A 25034-nucleotide genomic window follows, 5' to 3' on the forward strand; every position below is an offset into this window, starting at 1 on the left:
TCTGTTTCCTGATTTATTTTGTAGGTTATGTCCTCGTTGGTCTTGTGTTACTTCCTGCCTTCATCTGTTTCCCACCTGTTTTCTGTCACAGCTGTCTCACATCACTTCCTGCCTGTTCTTCTGCCTCATCACCTCATTCCTCTCTCCTCAGCTTCTCCGCCCTTTTTCTCCACCTGCATTTCATCTCCTTGTCAGTTTGTTTTCAGTTCAGTCTTGTTTGGATCCTTGTTTTGGTTGTGTGATGTTCAGTTGCTGTTCCTTTTGGATTTTTTCAGTTCCTGTTGCCTGTTATCCACTGCGTTTGTGTCCACCTGGTCCACATTACATGTCAGCCTTGTTGACCATATGAATGCCCCCCTCTTATGGTATTCACAGTCTCATAAGTCGAAACTTTCTGAGAGTTCAGAGGTTATGATTTCAAGTATGTGACTTCCCATGTCATAAACGTGAGTTTACAAGTTTCATTTGAATGTGGCAAAAATCTCACTTCAAAGTCCATTCAATAGCTGATCTGGAGCTTTCAATCACTTCGCGTGATCTTCATCACCTCATGAAGTTTGTCCAGTTGTCATGGAAATGTAGATGAAGAAATATTTGACTAGAATCCTTGAAGGGCGCAGACATGATTGAAACCTGAGCATATACAATTATTTTATCAGTCTGGAAACTCCATCTGCTGATGAAGATCATGGGATGTGACCAAAAGCTCCACAGCAGCTACTGAAGGGAAGTTGTAATATTTTTGTTTTTATTTTAGATTTTTGAGAAGCTATTGAGAGCATCAATTTAGCATTTTCTCCTATTATTATATCAAAACAAAGTGATACCAGTTTATAGAAAAAAAATAACACCTCATGTGTTGTTATCTTTATTTGTAACAGTAATGAGGGTCTCCCTCACTGTGGAAAATAAATGTCCATGTATGCATGACTGTTGTCATTCTGTACAACGAGGCAAAATGTCACATCAGGTTGTTTCGTAGGAAATATAATTAACCACAATTCAAACACTTTTTTATACAGATTTACAACATTTTCAACAAACTGAAGTCAGTGTGACTTGATGACATTTTCATCCTCTCTCCCTTTTATTTTGAAAACAGACAAATTTATATTTAAAAAAATGTGTTTCAGCAGGTTTATCTTTGGTACATTAGCACATACAGAACAAAAAAAGTGAGAAAGGCAATTGAACCAAACAAAGTCCTGATCCTGGTTTGCTTTGGGCAATAATTTGAATTGTTCTGTGAGGATGCGGAGAAGCTTTGATTTAAGAAAACACTGTAAATGGGGAACAAGGTACAAGGAGAGTGGGACAAAGGAACATTTCTGCTCATTTCATTTTGTCTCAGAAATGTGAGCACACCTTCCTGAAAATATTAAAACATTTCAGGTAGAAAAACACCAGAACAAGTTAGATTTCTGCAGCTCATAAAAAACAATGTTTTGTGTTGGGGTTTTTTATGAGGCTGGCTCCCTCTGATGGAGACGCGGCTGGCACAAAACGTGCTCACAAGACTAGAGGTTAAAGGATGGAAGGCGCCATACCAGCCGCAGCCCCCGGGAAGAAAGTGTGAAAAATGTTGTGTGCTCAGGGGAGCTAATCCAACAGTCTTTCTGTCTCTGCCAGAGTGGCTCTTAGTTCCCTGCAGGTCCCTTCACATCCAGAGACTGGTGGGCGGCCCCTGCCTGGAGGTTGCACGCTGACGGGTCACAATAACCGTTGGGACCAGCTGCACCTGGAGGCCCAGGTACACCAGGCTGTCCAGGAACGCCAGGAGGTCCCCTCTGCCCGTCCCGACCATCCTGACCATAGCCAGGTTTGCCTGGCTCACCTGTGATCACAAAATTCATTTTAAGATGCCAGTGGCTAGATTTAAAGGAGAGGTTCACATTTGTTTTAAATCTCTCTTAATGCAACAAGACCTTACAAAGGCTACATGAAAGAAGTTTTTTTTTTTATAGTAAACATTCTTCCTGCCCATACAAGCCTTTAAGAGATCCTTTCTTCACCTGATTTCAATGTAAATCATGCACAAATTAATGCACATATGAGATTGTGAGTTCTGTTTCATGACAGACTTGATAAAAATGTACTCTTAAGAAACTGTATGACATTCAGAGTAGGGATGCAAGGTAATATCGGGCACGCCATAGGTATCTGCAGATGCTGGCTTTAAAATGAAATATCGGAATCAGTCGACATGCTGATTTCTGCCAATATCACAAACTATTTTTTTTTTTAAATTCATGACAAAGTGAACATGTGCAAAATATCAAACCTAAGTTTAAGTATTTCTTATTTTACACAATGAATGAATATTATATATACACTGAAAAGCATTGTGTTGTATAATATAAGGGATATATTGATATCAGTTTTGGTAATCAGCCAAACAAGTTTTTAAATATTGGTATATCCAATATAAAAAAAGTCCAATATCGTGCATCCCTAATTCTGAGGCCATCCATGATTCAGAGTCTGAGAGGAGGCGAAAGTCTGCAGCCAGCAGCTAACGGTGCTAACAAATGCTAGCAGAGTGTAAATTAGGATTATAACCATAAACAGAGATAAAAGGTCAAACAAATAATAAATACCATGTCATGCAGATATATGACAATTGTTTCATATTAATGGGCTTTAACAGTACTGTATAATAATACTATAATAAAAATCTGAAAATGATGACTTTTGTCTAGTGTTCCTTTAACAAATGCGGCAGATAACAGCCAATCAGAGCAGTCGCTGCGCCGCGTGCTGGCGAGACAGGAAGAGAGGTCACAAGTAGATGAGTGAGGAGAAAAGGGAACAAAGCAAGTGGAGGAGGAAAGTACATTTTATTATTATTATATTTTCTTATTTTGGGAGGATCTCGTGTTCACCTGTCTGTGGTCGCTGGATTCTGGCTTTTGTTTCAGCTTTGAAGCAGGATTTGGTGAGTTGAAAACTATTGTCCTCATGACATTAGCATGTCACGTTCTTGTTTTCAAGCTAAATTTAAAGCTGGGTGTTCCGTAGCTAAGCTAAGAGGGCGTGGCTTCCTGTATTTCGTGTAGTTTTTTTATCTTTCTTTGGGCAAATTAAGAGACTAATAACAAGCATGGTAAAGTTTAGCCTCGATAGTAAAGTAAAAACAATACGGCAGCGCTGTTTTAGGGTGCGAGTCACGACGCTGAAGTTAGCTTCCGGTTCGTATCTTCCGATTCAGCAGTTAAGGGGAGAATTAAGGGAAAAGTAACGATCCTCGGTTTTTTGCGCCTTTTAGTGTTGTGAACACGTTAAACATTTAAAGCCCCGACGTTGTTTAAAACCCACTCCACAATTGCCAAACCTTTATTGTATTTGTGAAATGCAAAAAAAAAAAAAAGAGGACATTAATCCTTTTTCACCTTTTTCCCCACATGTAGACCACATTGAACCAGGTCTGTCTCCAAAAACACTATACTTACACAGGTCAAACCTGGACGAGATTATCCCAGAGAGACTAAAGATTATTTAACTAAATAACAACTTAAAGGATCTAAAATTGAAATTTTCTTTTGAACTTAAATAGGTTTAAATCAAACCAAAGTGAGATCAAACAGGAGATTATTTGTTTTTCTTAAGATGTGGGTAATGTTTTGAATTGTTTTAAGGAATTTTGATCCACAATTCTGTCTATTTCTGGTACTACTGTTTTTTTTAATATAAAGGAGCAGGCAGTTCAACCATATCCTACCTGTACGACAATTTATTTATTTTCATAGCAGACTGAGGTCATTTGGAGACAACAAACAGATCCCCTATCTACTACAGTGTTATGCAGTATGTAGTCAGTGCATGGCACAGTTGTCTCTGCTCAGCCTAAAGTGAGATTAGCCAGACTGCTGCATATCTGCTCAAAGATTGTGGGTCAAGTGCTTGAGTCAAATTTCCAAACTGGGTATACTAAATGAATGTTGTCTCTGGCTGGCAATATTACGTCAGATCCCTCTCACACGTTATTTTGAAGAAAATCAGCTTTTGCCATCACACAGGAGATTTAGAGTCCCACAGGCTCGACTGAAGAGGTTGAGAAATTTGTTTTTTACTCAGTCTGTCAACCTGTTAAATCAGAGTGTGGCTTCTAAGTAGCCTCAGTATACCTGGAACACTGAATGTAATAGGAAAGAACAAAGAACAGAGAAGCTCTGATCATAACACACACTGAGGAAGCGTGACTTCATTCTCTGCTCAGGACGTCATCACTCTACTATATATTTACATAGCAAATTGTTGTTTGTTGCTTTAAACTGTAAATTAGGGGTCGACAGATCATTGGCCTGACCGATGACTTGAGCAGGTATTTTGTCAATTATCTGTATCAGCATTTTATTTTAATGATCACCTATAAAATTAATTAATTAAAATATGCAAAGACATTGTCAGCATGGGAAGAACTTTTACTTTGTAAAACCACAGGGAGCTATTTTTATTTATTTATTTTTTGTTCAAATGTTCGCTTGACTTGACAAAAAAGTTGGATCTTGCTGTATATGGTGCTGAAAGTTTCAGTTTTTAATAAACATTTGCTAAATGCATTTAAACAAAGTTTTGTGTTGGAGTTTGTTATATTCCAAGTTCTAAATATTGACTGAAAGATTTTCATTTTTATTATGAATGCATATCAGCTCCAAATATCTGTGATCGGTCTCATTAAACTACTAATAATCAATATCGGCCCTGAAAAACCAGTATTGGTCGACCCCTTGTATTAATGCTCCGAGTGTTGCATACAGCTCCTTTAAGATAGCAGGGCAAATTTTACTCACCTGGGAGTCCGGGAGGCCCTGGCTGACCTTTAGGTCCTCGCACAGTGGGCCCTCTGGCGCCTCTGTCTCCCATTTCACCTGTAACAGATTTAATGAGATGAAGATATTTCTGTACAGACATATCATTGTTTTGATTTAATGTCTAATTTCCTAATTTCATGCTGAAAAGAATCATCTGCCAATACATTCATTACCTTTGGGTCCTTTCGCTCCAAGCATTCCTGGCGGCCCTTTGAGTCCTGGAAGGCCTCTTGCCCCGGACTGCCCAGGAAAGCCATTGTCTCCTGGAGGCCCAGGTTGCCCCGGAGGTCCAGGTTTTCCAGGTAAACCAGCTACGCCAGACTCTGGCCTCCTTAAACTAGCAGCTAACTGGGCGAGCTGTTCTGTTAGAGCACAACAGAAAGAAGGTGATGAGCCTGATGAACTTCAGTAAATTTAAATTTTATGAAATTTAACAGATGCATAACTGACATCCAGTGTTTCCAAACAATAGAAGTTGACAGTCATCAAGGGACTTTTTTATGCATAACACTTGTTAAAAATCACGTGGTAGCATGAATAGGGCTCATTTCTGGAAGCCTGAAGCAGCTCTGATAGAGGAGATGGTCCAACAGTTCTTGTACTTGAGTCGGAGTGAAGCAGAGCGAGGTGAAACTGTGGTCACGATATCCCCCGAGCTTCTCCTGTTTTTCAACCTTTTTCTGTAGAACCTCAGCAAATTGTGCAGAAAGGAGATAATAGTCTTTATTTCAGGCAATCAGTGACAGGAAATTTACGTTCATGGTGCAAAGGATCTAATATTAATCTCCTGTGGCTCCTTGCACCATGGTATTTTGCGCTTGAGATTCCGGTTTTCCGGCTCCTGATGAAAATTCATGCAGCAGCTGCTTGACTGCTCTTTTTTTAAAGATTTCCTTTCCAGGCAGACTCTTTGCTTGGAGCGGAGGAGAGCAGGTCCGCTGGAGGTGAAATTAATTTTTCAACACATCGGGTATAAAAAAATCATGAGTGTAGGAGATGAGTTGTGAAGACGTAAGAGCAACAGAATGAAGAGAACAGAGGTTGTGACTTCAGAGAAACATTTCTAAAGCTTGGCGAGGGGAATCTTTCATCCATCAAATAAACAAAGACTGAAGCTTATTTCATGTTTTGGTTATGAGACTGTCCTTTTTTGAACATAAGAGTATTCAGAAACCGCCCAGATCAGTGAGGCAACAGAGGGGCGGCTCTATGTGTGGTTGTGTAATGAGGCATTCTGGGAAAGATTAAAGTGATGAAATGAGGCACAAGGGAATGATAAATGGGGTCAAAGGCCTATCAGTTCTTACCTTGCATGACTCGCATGCAAACTTGTTTGATGTGCTGATCGCTTGGCTCTTTACCCTGAAAAAGGAAAAGATGACTTAATAGTTTTTACGACAGCATCTAAAACATTTATGAAAAGACTCTACGGTACTGTTATCAAGCGAAAAACAGCACTCCTCCTGTTTTACTCACTCGGTCCTCTTATGATGGAGATAATTCTACTATTCTTGGCTTTATGAAACCTGTTTTATTGAAACCACATTTTCAGAACATCTTGCGTGTATATTTTAATGTATTTCCTGCTGCTGCAGAATATTGGGATTTAGTGTTTTAGAATTTATTTGCCCAAGTTACGATTAAAAGAAGGACATCATAATATGAAGATAAAAGTGTGCAGGGAGAGGTACTCAGCCCAGAGGGACTTATTAAAGGCCTCTATCATTTTTTTAATGTTCAGCAGACTTTAAAGGAACCCTTCACTCTCCAAACGATCATTTGTATATCATTTACTCACCCTGTGTTGTGGTAAATTTGGGAAGAAAACTTTGTTTCTCTGTCATGCCTTCAAGGTGAACAAATAATCCAAAACTGGTGAACATTCTTGATAAACTAAAGCCATAAGAGAGTAAGTTTAACAACAGCAAAACTATATCACACAGGGACGAGTACTGCGACCGGCTGTTAAGTGTAAATGTTTAAATATTACAGTTTTGGTGAAGTGCATCTGTTGGCGAAGTATTGAGAAAATGACTGGATAAATGAGACTTAGATTATCCTGCATAAGTTGTGTGAAAGGTATAGGGACATTTTGATATAGTTTTGCTTTTTTTTGTAAAACACTGCCCCCCCTATGACTTCAATTCAGCAAGAATTTTCTCTGTTTTTGGATTTTCCGTTTACTGTGGAAGCATCGGAGGAAAAACAAATTTTTCTTCCTGAATTCAACATAACATGAGGTGAGTTAATGACCTAAAATGTATCATTTTGGGGGTTAAGTTTTCTTTTAAAGGTCCAGTGTATTTATAACTTTGCGTCTATTAGTTTATATCACCTGAAACTAGGACTCGTGGTCTTGTTACATCAAATCAGCCCTTTATATGTACATATGGAGCAGGTCCTCTTTCACAAAGTGTCCCATGTTGTTTCCACAGTAGTCAAGAATGGAGAAACCAAACACTGGCTCTAGATAGGGTCAGTTTCTTTTTGTTTTACGCTGGCCACATACATGCTCAACACACAGGAGAAGTTTCAGTTGGTTGCAATCTGCAGCCTCACCATTAGAGTCCACTAAATACTACAGATTACACCTTTAAGGAAGAAATACTTCGAAAAATCAGTACCCCTATATTTTACGAGTTGACCCTAAGAAGTCTTCTGACTTTTAGGTTTCAGAGTTTTGGCTCAGGACTATTGGTTGCTTAGCTTGTTTCTTTCTCACCGTCACACTGCTGCACAGGTATTGCAAGTGTCATAAGACACTTTTTAAACGTTATTTTGCCTTGAAGTGTTTTCTCTTGGACTTACCGCAGGACCCTGCGTCCCTCTGACTCCAGGTGTACCCCTGTTCCCCTGCATGCCCCGCGGTCCAGGTGAGCCAGCCGGCCCCTCGATACCCGGCTGGCCTCGACTTCCCTCAGGACCTCTTTTGCCAGTCTCGCCTGGGTTACCGACCTAAACAGAAAATAAGGTACCAGCATGAGAAATGTTACAAAGCTGCAGCACTTTTTCAGTGCTTTGAAACCACAGAAAAATGCTAAAACAATCTGTTTGAACTCACCTCTCCTTTAGGTCCAGGTTCTCCTGACTCACCCTATAACAGCATTTATAAAAACACAGAGGATGGAAACAAGGACAAGTGGAGTCTGGTGAGATTTTATCTCAAATAAAATTGTTCAATAGTTAAAATAAGTTAAAAATGAATTGTGTCAGTGCTTGTGTAACAACTTACAGTATCCCCTTTGTCTCCAGGATTTCCCTCATCACCTTGTGCTCCCTATGAAAACAAAGTCTGTAAATTATTTATCCAAAGCAACCCACTTTTTTTTATTTAAATGCAGCATTACTATCAAGAAAGTATTCATATTTAGTATGCGGATTTCAGACCTGCTCTCCTTTGGGTCCTGGTTCTCCACGATCTCCCTGTAATAACCAAAACAAACGATCTGAATGATCATGACAGTGATGTGAATATTCTGTTTGTCCACACTAGAGGGAGCTGATCTGCTGTTTGCTGTTGAGCATCAATCTCTCAAGCACTGTTTAAGACAATTATCCTAAAGCTGAAAAGGTCTCTGAATGTGACTGTGGTGTTGTCTTACCCTCTCTCCTTTTACCCCGGGCAGGCCAGGAGGACCAGGGAGACCAGGAAGGCCGGGGTCGCCTTTGGGTCCCTGTAAGAAATAAACATGCAAACCTGGTAAGTAGAAACATCTAAGCAAGTTAAATTATGTTAAGACTTACAGTCGCATTTTATACACTGAAGTGATTTCATAAAGCATAACACCTTTTAACAAAGCTAAAACTGCCCGAATATCAACAGATATTGTACATTGTAGTCAAGTAAGCTACTTATTCTCTCGGGAATGTTTGTGTGCCATTCCCCCTTTGATCACTGAGCGACTGTCTGAGGAATGCCAGGAGAACAGAGAGCTCATTCAGCCTGCTGCTTACTGGTCTCCCCTTACTGTGAAAATAGACTTCATGTGAGATCCAGTCTCGCTCTATTCTCTGAGACATTCCAGTGAAACAACAGTGAGGACTCTGAGGCTTCCCTCCTTTTTCAGCCTCTTTGATTCAAAGTATCAAAAGTGCATCAAAAGCGCATGTACACAGGCTGCTAGGGTATTTAAAAGGCCTGTATTTTCAAAATAAAGGCATGGAGAGTTTATGGCGAGACATGGAGCTTCAGAGACTATTGGTTGATATACTGCGTAATACGGCATTTTTTTGTTTGTGGCCACAAATGGAACTCTTTAAAACGTGTTACCCCCTCTCCCCCTTTTACTGATTTACAATTGTTATATTTTATTTTATTGTTTTATTTATTTAGTCACTGTAGAAATAATTAACTCTCATCTGTCTACCTTAATGAAACTCAATAAAAAAATAAATAAATAAAATAAAATAAATTAAAATATATATATATCAATTTAACATGCTGAAAAATAACAGTAAATAAAGATTAAAATAAATAAAGGCATAGATTAAAAACTAGCTGTACAATTAATTCAAAATCAGTCAGTTAAAATGTAATTGTGCTTTGTAATCCTTGTGTTAATAACTTACCCTGGAACCTAGCTTGCCGGCTGGACCTGCAGGGCCTCGCTCTCCTATAGCTCCCTGCAGAGAAGATAAGAAAATTAGAAAAAAAAGTCAAAAATAAACATGAATAAAATAAAACAATAGAAATACAGGCAGGACAACTACTCACAGGTTCACCAATAGGTCCAACAGGTCCCACCTCTCCCTGTTCTCCGCGCTCACCCTGAGGTGTGACAGGAAAACAGCACAGTGACACAACAGAGGAGACAAAAATCTCAACAGCGTTTCAACATGTGCCATTTATACTTACTGTTTTGCCAGCAGGTCCCATTGTCCCAGGGAGGCCTGGCTGACCAGCGTCTCCCTGTTTAAAAACAACAAAAGAAGATTCTGACAATTTAAGAAAAAAAAAAAGCAAGAAAACACTGATAACATATAATTAATTGATTTAGCAAACAACCTTAGAGCCACTCAAGCCTTTTGGTCCAGGTGCACCAGGCAAGCCCTAAAAAACAGAGAGCACTTCTTAAAGAAGTCCAACAACAACAAAAGAACAATTTCTTACAACAAAGAATTAACATGTCTTGCAGGAAGTTTCACTCCTAAAATAAAACGCACCTCGGTTTAAGAAACACTGGAGCATAATTATTTGTTACGGGATAAAAAATACATTTGGTTTTTTGAGCTTTTGACCCAAATAAGCTTAAGATGATAAAAGTGATCTGGATATTAAGTCAGGTGATGACTTTTACGCCTATGAAATCTTTGTTAATGCTGCCACAGATGGGCTCTTCATGTTTGCCAACTGATTCTCATTAGTGCCTTTCATTAGACTAATCACAGATTAGTGGGCTGGAAAAACTTTGCTCGCTTCTCTGCTGGAGGAAGACGGTGATGACTGTCTCACAGCACAGCATGCTGTATGTGTATCATATCACAGAGGGGTGAGAGGAATTCTGCAGTATGTGTATGAAATGTCAGCCCACATTTATACATTATAAAACACAAGATATAAAAATATTATGACTGCTGCTTGTTACTGCAATACAGACGTGGAGATATCTGTATTGTACTGCAGTATGCACGAGCTGTGGTGCTTTAAACTGCTCCTGGGGAGTTTACTCAGGTGAATCCAATCAGAGTAAGTCAGTTTGGGGTCAAAGGTCATACTCACAGGAAGCCCCTGAAGTCCAACCTCTCCAGGAACACCCGGCTTCCCAATACCTCCCTGCAGAGAAACAGTGATAAGAATGAACTGAAACTGCTCCTAACAGCAAAAAAAGACAAGACTTAAAGCATCAGTGTGTAGGATTTAGTGGAAAATATTGGCAGAAATGGGATATAATACGATGTTTTCTGTAGTGTTTAATCACCTGATCATCAGAGTCATAGTGTTTTTATTTACCTTAGAATGAGCCATTTATATCTACATAGGGATCAGGTCCATGAACGTTGCCATGTTGCACCACCATGTTTCAGCAGTAGCCCAGAATGGACAAACCAAACACTGGCTACAGATAGGACCATTTGCATTACTGTTTTGTCGTGTTAGCCATTGTATCTAGATGCCTTTCCATGACATAAGCTTCAGAAAAACAGTGATATTTTAATGTAAAATGCCTTTATTCTGTGTTTTTACTGGTTTAAATTACCAGGTTTGGTTGTTTTGGAGAGGAAGAGACCTCCAATCGATAATTGGGCTGCTAGTTAAAAACTTCCAGAACATCTGGATCGTAAGTTATCAGAGGAAAAACTGAGCACACATTAGCAGGTGTTAGACTAGCTGCACGTCCCTCGTCATTCTGAACAGCATCAGAGAAACACTGATTTGTAAAGTGAAACTACTTTATGTAATATTTTTACTGGGTCTTTTTGTTTTTGGACAGGGAAGAGACTTCTGCAGATAACAGACCCCCTGAACAAAGAACACTGAAGGAATTCGAACATGGTGAAGTTTTAGCTGGTTGCAATCAGCAATCCTCACCACTAGATGCCACTAAATCCCCCAAATCTTACACACTGTTCCTTTAAGGGGAATGCATTTTCATATTACAAATTGTAACATTAAAACTTACTATTTCTATAAATCAAGTAGTAAAAATGATGCTACCTTTGCTCCAGGCATCCCAGGGATACCCTCGCGACCGTCCACACCCGGCAAGCCCTGGTGATAAAAAACACAAACTGAAATGAGCTGTTTGCAGACAAACATCTACATTGTATTTGTCATATTTAACAGACACTCACAGCCTCTCCCTTGGGACCTGGAAGACCTGTGATTCCCCTTGAGCCTAGAGCACCCTGAACAACAAAGCAACAATACATTTAGTCCATTTTGTTAAAAACTTAATCAGTGAAACAATGTTTATTTTTTCACATCTAAACTTATCTGTTATCCTTACCGTTTCACCTTTAGGCCCAGGCTCGCCCATCACACCTCTCTGGCCTTGATCCCCCTTAAATGATGCATTGAATCATACGTTACTCATACATAGCATATTTGTTGCCAAAATAAAATAATTTGTACTGGGGAACAAACTTACAGTTGCCCCTGCAACACCCTGGGGACCTGGATCTCCATCAAGACCTCGAGCTCCCTGCCAGAGAACAGTGTCAGTGTTTTTATTATAATCTGTTTGAAGAGTTAATAGACCACAAAGGAACACTCGTTATGTGCAAATAATTCAGGAAGAATCTGATGCATGCAATGGGTTTAAAAATCATAGAAATGCTTACCATCTCTCCCTTGGGGCCCATCATTCCCATGGCTCCACGAATTCCCTGAGGACCCTGAAATAACAAAGAGATGGCAACAGGTGCATCAGTGAGCATAAAAAACAGAGGATCTGACACAGTAAAAAATAAACTGTCACTTGAAGGATTTTAGTATAAAGAATTTTATATCTAACCACTGGTCCTTGGGATCCAACCTCCCCTGGACTCCCCTGGTCTCCCTCCTCACCCTGAGTAAACGGGAGAGAAACAACATCAGCAAGAAAACAGCACAAAGACAATCAGATGAAACACTGAACAGCACATTTAACTTTTACGAGGGAAAAATGTAAACGGCTGCGCCTATCAACTGTGTGTTAATTAGAAAATGAGGTTGCCATTCTGAAATGTGTTTAATACTCACTTTTTAATGGATTATAGGGAGGGCAAAAGCAGACGAATTAACTCCAATTTACCGTTCTCCTGCTTTGTAAATTACATATAATTGATATGCTGACTCCGTGGTAGACCCAAGGAGGCATATCCATTAAGATAGATAGCAGCTCAGTTGTGAGGCTGCGCACATTCTCTGCTGTTAAAAAGGCAATTTCTTCCTTTAATTATGTGCATTAGAATGGGCTGTTAAGACATGTAAACAATACCAAGCTGATAATCAAATATTACACAACAAACAGATATGAAAGCGATGGACTGGGTCAGCATTTGTTTACATCAGAGAGCAGAAGAGAAATGAGAGCATGTGTTAATTCTGCTTGAAGTCCCCCAAAAGATAAGATAAAAGCAGAGGTATGGACTTAAGTCATATGACTTGCAATCGAGTCAAACCTGATAAAATCAAAAAAGACTTACAACTCGACAACGACTTAAACACCAGTGACTTGTGGCTATACTTGGACTTAGGCTTTTTGACCTGAAAATACTTGATACCTTACCCCAAGCTCAAAGATAAAAAAAAACCATGATTTTAAAAGTATGCCATGAATCAATTAATTTCCCTTCCATTAATTTCCATTAATGCTTTTTATTCCCATGAAGTCAGCACTTATTTCTCCAGATCTGCTTTGTTTGAACCAATGCGACAGCACTGAGTCTGGAGAGAAACACGAGGAGGTAACTTTACTGAGCATCAGCTGGAAAAAAAGATAATTTAATTTGCCAGCAAAACCTAAGAGGTAGTCAATAAAAAAACAAAACAAATTGCAGTATGACATATTAACACCTTAGTAACTTTTAAACAAACTTGTTTTAACAAATAAATACAAATTTTGAAAAAGTATTCTTGATTTTTGTAAATTTAATAACCAACATTATTATTATTTACTTTGATGTTAGAATGGTAATACATAGGGAAAAGAGCGCGCTGTGACTTGTTTAGGACCCAAAACTGAAGGTTTTAGACTTGGGCCTCACCAGTCTTGACTTTGAACTTGAGTGCAGAGACTTGATTTACTTGGGATTTAGAAAATAATGACTTGATCCCACCTCTAGAGAAAAGTCTGCTGAATTAGGGCTGGGCGATATGGAGAAAATCAAATATCACAATATTTTTGGCCAAGTACCTTGATAATCAATATTTCAACAATATTGTAGGTTTAACTATTGGTGTTCTCACAAAATAGTAACACAATGGGATTTTTGATAAATAATCATCAGTTTTGTAGATATATTGACTAAGTGGGTAAAGGTAAATATTAGAACACTGATAAGTTCATAAAACTACACCACTGTATTGTAATGTAGTCTTAAAAACCAGGGAAGGACAACACTTATGATATTATGATCTAGTCTCACATCATAATATCAATAAAATAGTGATATATTGCCTGACCCTATATTGAATCGGTTAAAAAATGTATTCAATTTCTGATGGTTTGATGAAAAAAAAAGCCAAAAAAAATATCCCTGTCTTTGTTTAGTGTCATAGATTTTTGATGTTGTTATATGCAATATGTAATCACTGGAACACATCATTGTTTCTGTATATTGCAAATACAGAATGAAGCACTTCATGTTTGTGTTTGTACCTGGTTCACAAAAATTGAATTTTTCAGGATGCAATATTTCAGATAAACTTATTCTAGATTTGAATTTTCCTCTTCAATATCGTGGCACTGAACTCATTCAGCCCCTGTACAACATCTGCTTATTTTTCTATACACATCTTTATACTTGTGAATTTGTGAGTGGAAAACAGGCAGAAGGCCGCGCACAGGAAACTTTCAGTGAAGGAGAAAATCATTCTCGGGGACGGAGCGCAGACTGACAGTAAATCATATCCTGGCATGGGGTGATAAAGGGAGATAGGCCCAGACTCATTACCATTTATATAGTGCATAGACACATTACAGGGAGAGGCTAGTTGTGCTTGAACATCATTTCAAATCAATCATCCTCCATGCATTACAAGGAGTCAGAGGCATTACGCACGGGCATGTATCACTTCCTCTTGAAATAGAGCAGCACAAATAACACTTGTCTCAAAGGTGCCAGAAATCCCTTTTTCATGTTTATATTGTGTATATTTTTACTCTGATGTGGAATACTGTGGCATGTGTGACAGTTGTGGAGGGAAATTCATATTTTTTAAGTAACTATTTATGCAGTTATGTATATAAACTCACTTTTTGATGTTTAAATCATTTTTATATGACTACAAATACACGTGTCTCCACATGGAGCATATTTTACCTTGTGCCCCTGTTTCCCAGGTTCTCCTGCTTCGCCTTTAACACCTTTGTGGCCCTTGAAACATACAGAGAATAAAAGGAACACCAGTTAAACACACAATATTTTAGGGCCATAATGTGATATAAAAAAAACACTTCAGCTGTGCTTCTCACCTTCATGCCAGGAAGTCCAGGATGTCCCGAGGTCCCAGGTGGACAAGAGTTTGGACACTAAACAACAATATAAAAGTCAGAAAATATTCCTTACAGTTTCTCTAAAAAAATTAACTCTCATTTAAAATCTCCAGACAACAAAGCTTTACCAGCTCGGTACTGCCTTGCATTCCAGCTGCACCCTGAAATTGATTTAAAAAACACAAGTTAACACTTTTATATTGTCATTTGTCAACATCGTGATGTATGTAAGGGGCTTGTAAATCTCTAAAGGGCAGCAGTGTGCCGCAGTGGCTTCGCTAACAAGGCCAGATGAATTCCATGTCTGCATAATGCCCCTTCCCTTGTGAAATATAAAGTCAAATGTAATCATTTGCAAATCTGTGTCACTTACTCTGGGCCCTGATGGTCCACGAGGTCCCTGTGGCCCTCTTACACCTATAGACCCCTGAGAAAAGACATAAAATGTGTCAGAAACTACACAGAGAGAGTAAATGCAATAGGCTCTCCACTGTGTTGGTAGGAGTCTGTGTGTATATGCTTTACTGTGAGTTATACACTCTGGTGTAGGAGCATCTTAGGACTGACAAAAGTATAGCAATTGGCCAAAAAGAAGAACTTTACCTCTAACTCACAATGACGACATTTACTACAAAACCTTTAGGCCAGATGGAAACTCTAAATACAAGATATTTTACCAATAGAACTTTAAAGCTTTGACATTTCATTTGTTGTTTTTCAAAATAAATCATGGTTTTGAACCCTCACTGGTAAAGTGCATTCAGTATTCTAAGAAAAATCCATAAAAATCAATAGGTTCCTGTCTGTTTCCCTTTGTTACATAAATGTACCTCAGCTAGATTTTAGCCAGAAAGAGTTCTCTTTTCATGTCAGCAACTTTTTCACTCGATCTACAAATTGATTTGAAATGTTCCCAGGGTACGCTCAGAATTTGATAAATCTTCTCTCTCTTTATATGCACCCTGGGCATGGAAAGAACTCCTAAATGTCATTACCTTAGAAGTCCTCTCTTCTTTGAATACTTTTAAAGGCCTTTTACAAACTGCCCTGAGGGAAACATGCTGGCGTTTTACATAGCACTTGACTTAGAATGTGTTATGGATATCACTGATATTGCCTGCAAACCGCTCTTCTTTTACTATTTTCCTTGCTTTTATGTATTCTTTTTGTATTGTATGTGTCTTATTATGAAAATTGTATGATGCTGTCTTGACCAGGACTTTCTGAAAGAAGAGATCTTGTATCTCAATGGGACCTGCCTGACTAAATAAATAACATTTTAAAAAAGTCAATTTTGCTTTAAAGTACGCTAATAAATTGTAGCCCGCTCAGTTGTTATGTGGGCAGATACTCAGTTTAGATGTTCAGTAAGAGGCAATGCTAATTTAATATACTATCTATGACACATTGGGAGTGAAACTCAGATTGCTACTCCGACTGTAAATCCAAAATCACTGCTTTAAAATCCAATGCAAGTTGAGGCTGACAACTATGGCCAAAGGGCAAAGCTGAAATAGAAATAAAACTAAAGTAAGTCTTGTCTATAAAGATAAAGTATTGGTTGTAAAGAACTGATAAAAAAAAACATCCTGAGGCATCAGTGTAGTTGTATTAAATGCTGAATGTTCTATATACTTTGTGCTGATTTTCTGCCATAAATCAGTTTCTAAAATATATTAGAATGTGTACAAAAATGCTAAGTCCATATATGTTGAAATATTTAAACATCATTTATAAAGTATGGCATTTTTTGGTTTATAGAATCAGTATATGATGCAAAGAGCATGTATGAGTATGGTGTGTTTGTGTGTAGTTGTACATGTTTTTGAAACATGTTTTTCACCAACAAAGTGAGCACATTTTTGAATAGTTGGCCAGTCTTTTCTTCTTCAAAGGCCTTTTTGAGGGTAATGACTTGGTTTTTAGGTTTGGGCTACAATTAGAGTTATGTTAGGGTGAGGGTGAGGGAATGCATTATGTCAATGAGGGTCCTCACAACAATAGAGGTACAAGAGTTTGTGTGTGTGTGTGTGTTAATTTGTTCTTAAGTGTATGTGCACAGATGCGTTTTGTCATATTTGTGAGGGTTCAGGGGCTGCACCTCAGTTCATTGACACTACAGTAGATAGTGCTGTACAGTGCAGATACAGTGTGTTTATATGAATGAAATGATCCATATGCAGGTTTCAGTGACGTATCTGATGGAACGGACTTCACCTACATATAGCATTTTTCACATCAGCCTAAGTTGGGCTTACTTTTTTGGGGAGCTACCATGGCCAGTGCATGATAAATGCGTCTGTTGTGTTACTGAACAGCAGTAGCAATCAGTCCCAACATCTCAGTGCTCATGCTGGACGCATTTGATGCTGCAGTGTATTTTCTAGCCTGTTGTCCTAATTTAAGTCTCTACTCACAATTGGTCCAGGTTTTCCCACTTCACCCGTAAGTCCTCCAGGCCCGGGTGGTCCCTGGTCAAAGTTGTATTTCAGACAATAAATATTAACACATTTTTTAAAAAGACCACCAAAGTTTGATACAAACTGTGGTATTAGTTGCGTAGCATAAAGATGTAACTTACGGGGGGTCCATCTGGCCCAACACCCTAAAGAGAGACATATACAGTATGACTTAGTGTGAATTGTATATAATTTGGTGTACATGAGACAAGACAGACTTAAAAAATAAAATTGCCAGATGGTCATGGTTGATCTGATCCTGAGGAAATGCTACTCACAGCTGCTCCACGAGGTCCAGGTTTTCCAGGTTCGCCCTAAACAACAAAGTTAAATACATCACATCAGTGATACAAAACTTTCAGCATAGCTATTTTCTAATTCACAAGGAAAATAAACCAATTCACATCAGGGTTTTTTTCTTGAATGTAAATAAGGCACAGCAGTGCATTAAAAGAAAAAACATAACAAGTTTGTTTATAAAAAGAAGTGCCAGGGGCGGATCCCCTGGTCGCCCAAACAGAGGTCCATGCGAAGCCCTCAGCATTCACCTGATCTGTGCAGGGTTGCTGTGACTGGATTTACATTTTGGCAAAGATGAGTAAGGGCAGCAAACATTGAAAGGTTGAAAACAGGCAATTTATTAAATTTATATAATGCTAAAAAAAAAGTTTGTTTATTAACTGACCCCTAGTCCTCTAGTCCTCTGTTATTTTGCAAAAGTGGCCCCTGGGCAAAGTAAGTTCAGCACTGCTATAGTACATACATAGATAGGTGTTAAAACAAACACTGTGTTGAGGTAAAATTGAGCTGTGTGAGCCTGCAGACGGCCCAAGTTAACATTCCTCTAACTCATCACATGACTGCGCCGGGCACACTTGACCCAGCAATGTTTAGCCTAATGAGGACCGATGTTGGGGCTTCGTTCCCCACGGAGATTACACAGAAGACTTGCAGGATTAAGTCTCATTTGTCATGAGGAATTGGTTTATGCACTGCAGCTCTCCCTGCCATGCCAGAAGACTGGACAGCAGCTTGGCACCATTTCACTGACAGTCTCTGAAGCAGGAAGGCAAAGGCTCATTAGTCACTCACTTTCTGTCCGGGGGGACCGTCGGGCCCTGGATCTCCAATAGGGCCGGTCAAACCCTGTAGAGGAGAAACATCATGCTTAACTAATACATCATAACTCACCTTAGAGCACTTTAGCACCTATACATTTTCACATTAGGTTTGAAACATATACAGCAGGCAATACTTCTTTTCTCCTTCTGTCATTATTTATAATTTCAACACCCAATCTTCATGTATTACATCATCATAACACAGTCATACTCCAGTAGGAGGAGACTTTCATATTCATAAATGGGATTAACTGGATGATAACCCCCTCCTCCTCCTCCTCTTTCAATATATACTGCACTGCAGATCCACGTTTCAGTCGCAATGAAATCAAAACTCTGCTTTTGACTATGTTACGACATCGAGAGCGCGTTCAACTTCACAGACACACAGAAAAAGTCAGCACCAGGGCAGAGGGCAAAACTCAAACTGTAGACTTAGCAGAGAGCAACATTCCTCTGGCTCATTTCAAACAAGCGGGCTGGAAGAAATAATTCCTCACTGTTTTGAGGATTCTCGACAGGAGATACCAACAGCGGCCGGCTAACAAAGCTGCTATTGTTCTCGGGAACCTGGTAGTTGTCCCGAGGTATAACACAGGCAATGAACAATAATGCTTAGAACAAATACATTTCATGGTAGTTGATTAAAAATAATTTTAAACTTATAATTTTTCTACCTATTCTTTTAAGGTATACTCAATTCACCTACAGTCCCTCTTTGTCAGTCTGTCATCAGCACCACTGTTATGATTGTATGTTTTCCTAACCCTCCTTTAAACTCCAGGGAGCAAAGTTAATTACACTCGGGACCTGGTTTAGCCTGTTACAAAGGAAATTTGGATTGGTTCATCCTGTTTAATGAATTCCTCACATTTTTGCCCACTTTCCCCCCACATTGGCTACGAAATCTGAAATTTCATTGGTCACTCTACAAGACTAACAAGTGCCAATATTATTAGTTTATGTGATGGGAGGGTCACTCTTTGTAGTCCCACCCTCTTGCAGGCTTGTGGATGGCATGTTGGGTGTAAAATTTATGAAAAAACTTAAAGTACTCACATCATTTCCAGGAATTCCAGGTAATCCTGCAGAGCCAGGTTTACCTGCATCTCCATCAGGTCCCTAAAAACAAAGGATTCACATAATTCAGTGAAATCAGTACAATGAAAAGCCATCTAACTTTTTTTTCATTTTATTAAATGTTATAGTTACAGGAGGTCCGTCCTCGCCATCTGCTCCCCTCTCACCCTAAACAAAAGAGATTCAGTGCTTTAGGTTGAGCAAGTAGTGAACTTTTTTTGGTATCTGCAATTACATGGATGTTGTTAGAGAAGTGAGAGCACTTACAGCAATGCCATTCACTCCTGGGACACCTGCAGGTCCAGGAGGGCCAGCAGGTCCTTCACTCCTCTGAGTAAAATAATAATAATATGAGAAGAGAAAATCTGCTTCAGTCTGAAAATGACCCTATATGACAAATTATTACCATTTCTTGTACTGCAGCACACGCAATATGGAAAAAAATGACAGCAGGTGCACCACCTTATTTTATGTTACTACTAGACAAGACTGTGTCATACAATAAAATATCTTACAGTCCATAGAGTTGATTCCTGGTTACAGAATTAATCAGTACTAGGCAACACTTTGCAAAAGGAAAGGTCAAAAAGTAAACTCCAGACAATAGTCGCATCCCTGACTTTTTTCCGTGACAGATTTCTAATAAATTTACTGGATGAAACTATCTCAACATTTATACATAATTGCAGGTAAAATGTATCTTGTTATACGGCTTGAGCAGCAAGAGAACACTCACCTGCACCTCTGTCACATCGGTCTATAGAGACAAACAGAGAAACCAGAGACAGACAGAGAGAGGAAGAGAAACTTAAGTCTTACTTGCGCGGAGCAGATAAAGACAAGCTGCAGAAGCAGAACCAAAAGTGGCCCTCTAACGCCGGGGCCCCGAGCCATGATCTCCCCGTGAAGCAGGAAAGGTAAAAGTTGTAGTCCTTTCTCTGGGATTTGTTGGGCTGAAGGAGCCCCCGACAAAACAACCCAACTGAATCCGCTTCAGCTATCTAGACCGTCCGAAGTCCCATACACATCAGGGGTTCATGTATATTCATACAATGTTTGGTTACAGGAAGGGATTGGAGGGATTACAGGGGGGACTCCGCGGGGAGGGGCCAAGGCGCAGACGCCACCAATAAGCAGGGTCAGCGGGCTATTTAACCCGAATTTACAGTTGCACTTAAATCAGATAATATCTCTCGTGAAAGCGAATAAAAAACAAGCATACAGTACTGGTCAAAAACTGCTCTTTTACGCACACAACTTGGATGCTGCTTGATTTTACTCCCCATTCAATTACCAGCAAATTAGGCTGAATAGTCTATTTAAAGTTTGTAACTGGTCGTCTGACGCCACAAACAACAGACTTAGGTCATTCAGTGTGTTATTTTATTTTAATTCTTCTTACCGATGTCCTGGCTGGGAGGTCGTAACAAGCCTCTGCTCGGGCTCTCGCCACATCGCAGTGAATCAGCATTGACTGGAGTTCAAACTTAAGAAATAGAGAAAAAAAACATGAATTAGCACAATATCATCATAACGTGTACAGTGTCGCGCCCTAGTCCTGAAACAAATGGTATGTTTAGGCTCCACGGGCGTCACTGCGTCCTTGAAAGTCAGAAGTTGTTTCCATAAACCACAAATCTTTTTTTTCTTAAGTATAATATGAAAAGCAGAAAGTAGGCTTTCACAGTAAATTAGTTACAGTCTTATTCGTTAGCGAAACATTACTATGTGTTTACAGCGCTTGTGTAGACGTTATAATGTGGCCAATTGTGCACATGCGCCTAAATCTTTGGAAGCAGTGCACCAGCGCTGCATGTTGGGGGTACTGTAGGATGTTTTAGCCTGTGCAAAGCTCATTTTCTTCGCCAGAACCTGCAACAAATTTCACATAGTTGTCGGTAAAGCATGAATGGACACAGCAGTCTAGAGTACTCAGCATTGTCACAGACGAGCCAAACAGGTGGGCGAGGAAACAGAGATTCCTGAAGTACCTCGGAAAGGAAAGCCTACTATGTACAGCCTGCTTATACGCTTTTCAAAAAGGTACTTTATTTTGAAGGGGTATGCGTACACGGTGATCCTGTTCACCAAAAAAGTATAAACGTACTAAACAGGGAAGTTTGGCCCACATGGATGAGCAAACAAGTGATAGTGAAACAGAATAAACAAATTAAGCACACAGCTTTCATGGAAATTAAATAAATAAGATTTTAAATAATAATAATACAATCACAAATAAATAAGTCAGTATATAAAGAACCTGTCAGGCTGGTATCATCATATATTGCGTAAGTAAACTGAATAAAGTCAAGAAGAAAGGCTAGATGTTTTTTTTGTTTGTTTGTTTGTTTGTTTGTTTGTTTGTTTTTTAAATATTATGGAGTGAAAATATCAAGTGACACAAATCGGATATTGTCAAATAATGTTGTCTAACAATGTATTTCACCTTACGAATAGCGCTTGAAAAACGATTACTTTAGCCCAGTGCCTAACCTAAGTGGGTGAATTTTAGTGCTTTATACTGTGGAAGAATCCTAAATGTACAGGTTTTGCTTAGTTGTTAAAATAGACGTACCGGAACAGCCATCACTGGGTCATCCTTGAGCTTTCCTATCAACGTGAAGCCATCCAGACTGACTTTTTGTCGGGGTGGTGTATTCTGGGAACCGATCATGACACAGTCAATGAAGAGGGTGACGGAGCTTCTGCTGACGTGCAGCAGGACTTTGTGCCACTGATCATTGAAAAGAAAAGCCAGAGGGCTGAAAACAATAGTCTGCCTCCCGGCGTCCAGCGCCGTGAAGGTGAACTCCACAGACTGTGACTCCCCGTTGAGTCTGACTGCCAGCTGCTCGTTGCCATTCACATCCTGCATTTGCCAGATATTACAGTTTTTACTGATGCTGCTGCCACTCATGCGCAGCATGGCCACAAATGCAAACTCCTCCGGCAGCCCCAGGGGATAAGCGGATCTGAAACATAGAGGATTACTCAACCTCAGCTTACATATTCCATTAAAATCAATATTCCAACAAGGTTTTGTGATGTATGTCATACTACGATGCCATATATCTGCGTAGTATCTTTTTAACAGAGGGAATGTGTTGGTACAGGTGAGCTCAGTCTGATGTTCAGGACCATGGACAGGGTAAATGGCGCAATACCAGCTCAACCACAAGGTGTCAGTGTTCACTCATGCAACTCCATTTGAACGCCCACCGCATTTTACCCACCTTGTGTTGATCCTGAAGTTGAATGCTGGGCCTATTTGATAAGCAACATGCTGAGTAGATGATCCAGTAACCTTTTTGACAGTGCCCCTTCTGGCCAGCTCAGCAATGTGGAACTGGGACATGATATAAAACCCTGCAGGGACAAAAAGTGGTTAAATGCAAAGTCATCTTCAAGGTCTTGTAGGACTTTGGATATATCTTAGTTCACGAGGAAGTACTTTTATCTACTTTTATTTATTTTTACCCTTTGAAACTTGGATCAATATTACTTTTCTTTTGCTAGGTTCACATATATTTTTCAAGTATTTAAACTTTTGATCAGTGAGCAGATGGGTTTGATTTCTTCTTCGGAAACATGGGGGAAAAAGACAATGAGCAACTTGGCAAGGAATGTCCTGCAAGTTGCAAAATTTTGTAGATTCAGAAAGTTCATTTAAAAAAACAAATAAATAAAAAAGGCAAGGGAAAAAAATCCAGACAAACTATATTTGTAATTATCATGATTACCGTTGGAGAGTCATTATTTTTAAGCACTTTTTTTTCCCAGATCATTTTCTTGTTGTGATATCTTGCAAATTTTTGGGGACATTTCTCAAGTTGCCCATTACTTGTTTCCTGTGTTTTGGGGTTTTTTGTTTGTTTGTTTTTCTTTTTTCTTTTTTTTTTTTAAGAAATCAAATGAATTTGCCCAGGTTTCAGAGGGTTAAAAATTTGATATAGTATTTCCGCTTTTGCTATAATGGTTAAACTATATCTGTACTGTACAAAATCTTAGTACTCCATAGACTTTAGCAAGACTGAAATAAATATTTCGTGTAAAACATGAATCATACAACCATATCAGAAGGGGGCTAAAACAATCAATATTGAGCTTTGCAAATGCCTTGAATGCAACCTGGCGTAAATACAGCAGAAGATTTGTATTGTTTGCCCAAGTGAGTGCGAGACAGGCTAAGCAGAAAGGGAGGTCAACCTAAATACTTGCAACTTTAGCCTGTTGAAGTTGTTTTATTCAGAAATACTATGTCCTGTTTGTTCTGGTTGTATTTTAGTAAAGACACAACTGAGAAATGAATATGTAAGATCATAATAACCTTGCAAAAATAATAACAAAGTTTAGGGTGACCAAAGACTTGTGGACAGTGCAGTATGTTTCTACCATGCTATGGTATTACAAGTTGACCTTTTACAGTTTCACAAACATACAACATCTGCATGAAATTATGACATGATTACAGAAATATATAACTTTTTATAGCACTAGTATTATGTAGTTCTTTTCTCGGGTAGGGCAGGGCAAATGTCAAGCAAATAAAAAAGCAAACTGTGCTTAGTTTTTGTGAATCCACCTGGGAAACGATCCTCCCCGACGTTGATCTGAGGGCACATGGCATGCTGCTCCCTATGAATACCAACTTGAGATGAAAATCTCACAGCTGCAAGATGGAAACAGAAAGCAGAGAGTTAGCAGACAAAGAGAGAGGGATGTGTGTGTGTGTGTGTGTGTGTGGTGGGGAGGGAATAAAAGCTCAGTGTTTGGAAAGCTGCACTGCTGCCTTGAATAAATATTAGGCTATCTCTAGCTGTTTGTGGCTGCCTCTTTAACACTTGAGCTCTAGATTTGCCTGTTTTCATGCATCTGGACAGGAAGTTAAAGGTCTTTATCAAGTTTGAATAAATGCTTCACATACAACAGATTCTATGTTTATTTATTTGCAAAGCAGTTTTCCAGCATTGTATTAAACATCTGACACTTCACATGACTCAGGGTTGACACTGTAATGCAATAATGCCTTGTCGGTGTTGTATTTGTCAGTGTATTCAGTGTACAGTTGAAGCTACTATATACAGCCATACAGCTTGACTGACTAACCATGCAATGTTAGTGCTGCTACACAGACCCACACAGGATATATGTCATAAAATATAGATAAGAACAGCAGTGTGTACAGTAGGGAGGATGAAATAATGTTAACGCCCCGTGGAAAAGAAAAAGTTTGGTCATATAATATGTGCCTTATATAAGCAGAGTTTGTCAACTGTAACAGAGATCTTCAACATAAAGAAACTATCAGAGCTCCATAGACCTTAATGCATATGCATATTAAAGAAATGCAAGTGTATATGCATGCATGTCATGGGTTGTCATATACTGATAATTATCACGCAAGTTAACAGCAATGCACTGAAC

The 25034-nt window shown here is 39.1% G+C and overlaps 1 protein-coding gene across 1 annotated transcript; it reads right to left on the reverse strand.

Moving 5' to 3' along the window:
* Window positions 1-1637: 1637 nt before the first annotated feature.
* On the reverse strand, window positions 1638-20504 carry col9a1b (collagen, type IX, alpha 1b). Its single transcript, XM_042502452.1, has 32 exons — window positions 20430-20504; window positions 19878-19940; window positions 19743-19778; window positions 19590-19652; window positions 18502-18555; window positions 17688-17723; window positions 17532-17555; window positions 17368-17421; window positions 15324-15377; window positions 15079-15111; window positions 14930-14986; window positions 14778-14831; window positions 12266-12319; window positions 12093-12146; window positions 11900-11953; window positions 11759-11812; window positions 11604-11657; window positions 11467-11520; window positions 10531-10584; window positions 9817-9861; window positions 9667-9720; window positions 9526-9579; window positions 9381-9434; window positions 8414-8485; window positions 8199-8234; window positions 8044-8088; window positions 7873-7905; window positions 7620-7766; window positions 6119-6173; window positions 4985-5173; window positions 4791-4868; window positions 1638-1834 (listed from the first exon to the last, which is right to left on the reverse strand). Exons 1-32 carry the CDS (start codon window positions 20502-20504, stop codon window positions 1638-1640), a joined length of 2040 nt encoding a protein of 679 aa, XP_042358386.1.
* Between the last annotated feature and the right edge of the window lie 4530 nt (window positions 20505-25034).

Source organism: Plectropomus leopardus, chromosome 15, assembly GCF_008729295.1.
Source record: "Plectropomus leopardus isolate mb chromosome 15, YSFRI_Pleo_2.0, whole genome shotgun sequence".
In the NCBI taxonomy this organism is placed as follows: Eukaryota; Metazoa; Chordata; class Actinopteri; order Perciformes; family Serranidae; genus Plectropomus; species Plectropomus leopardus.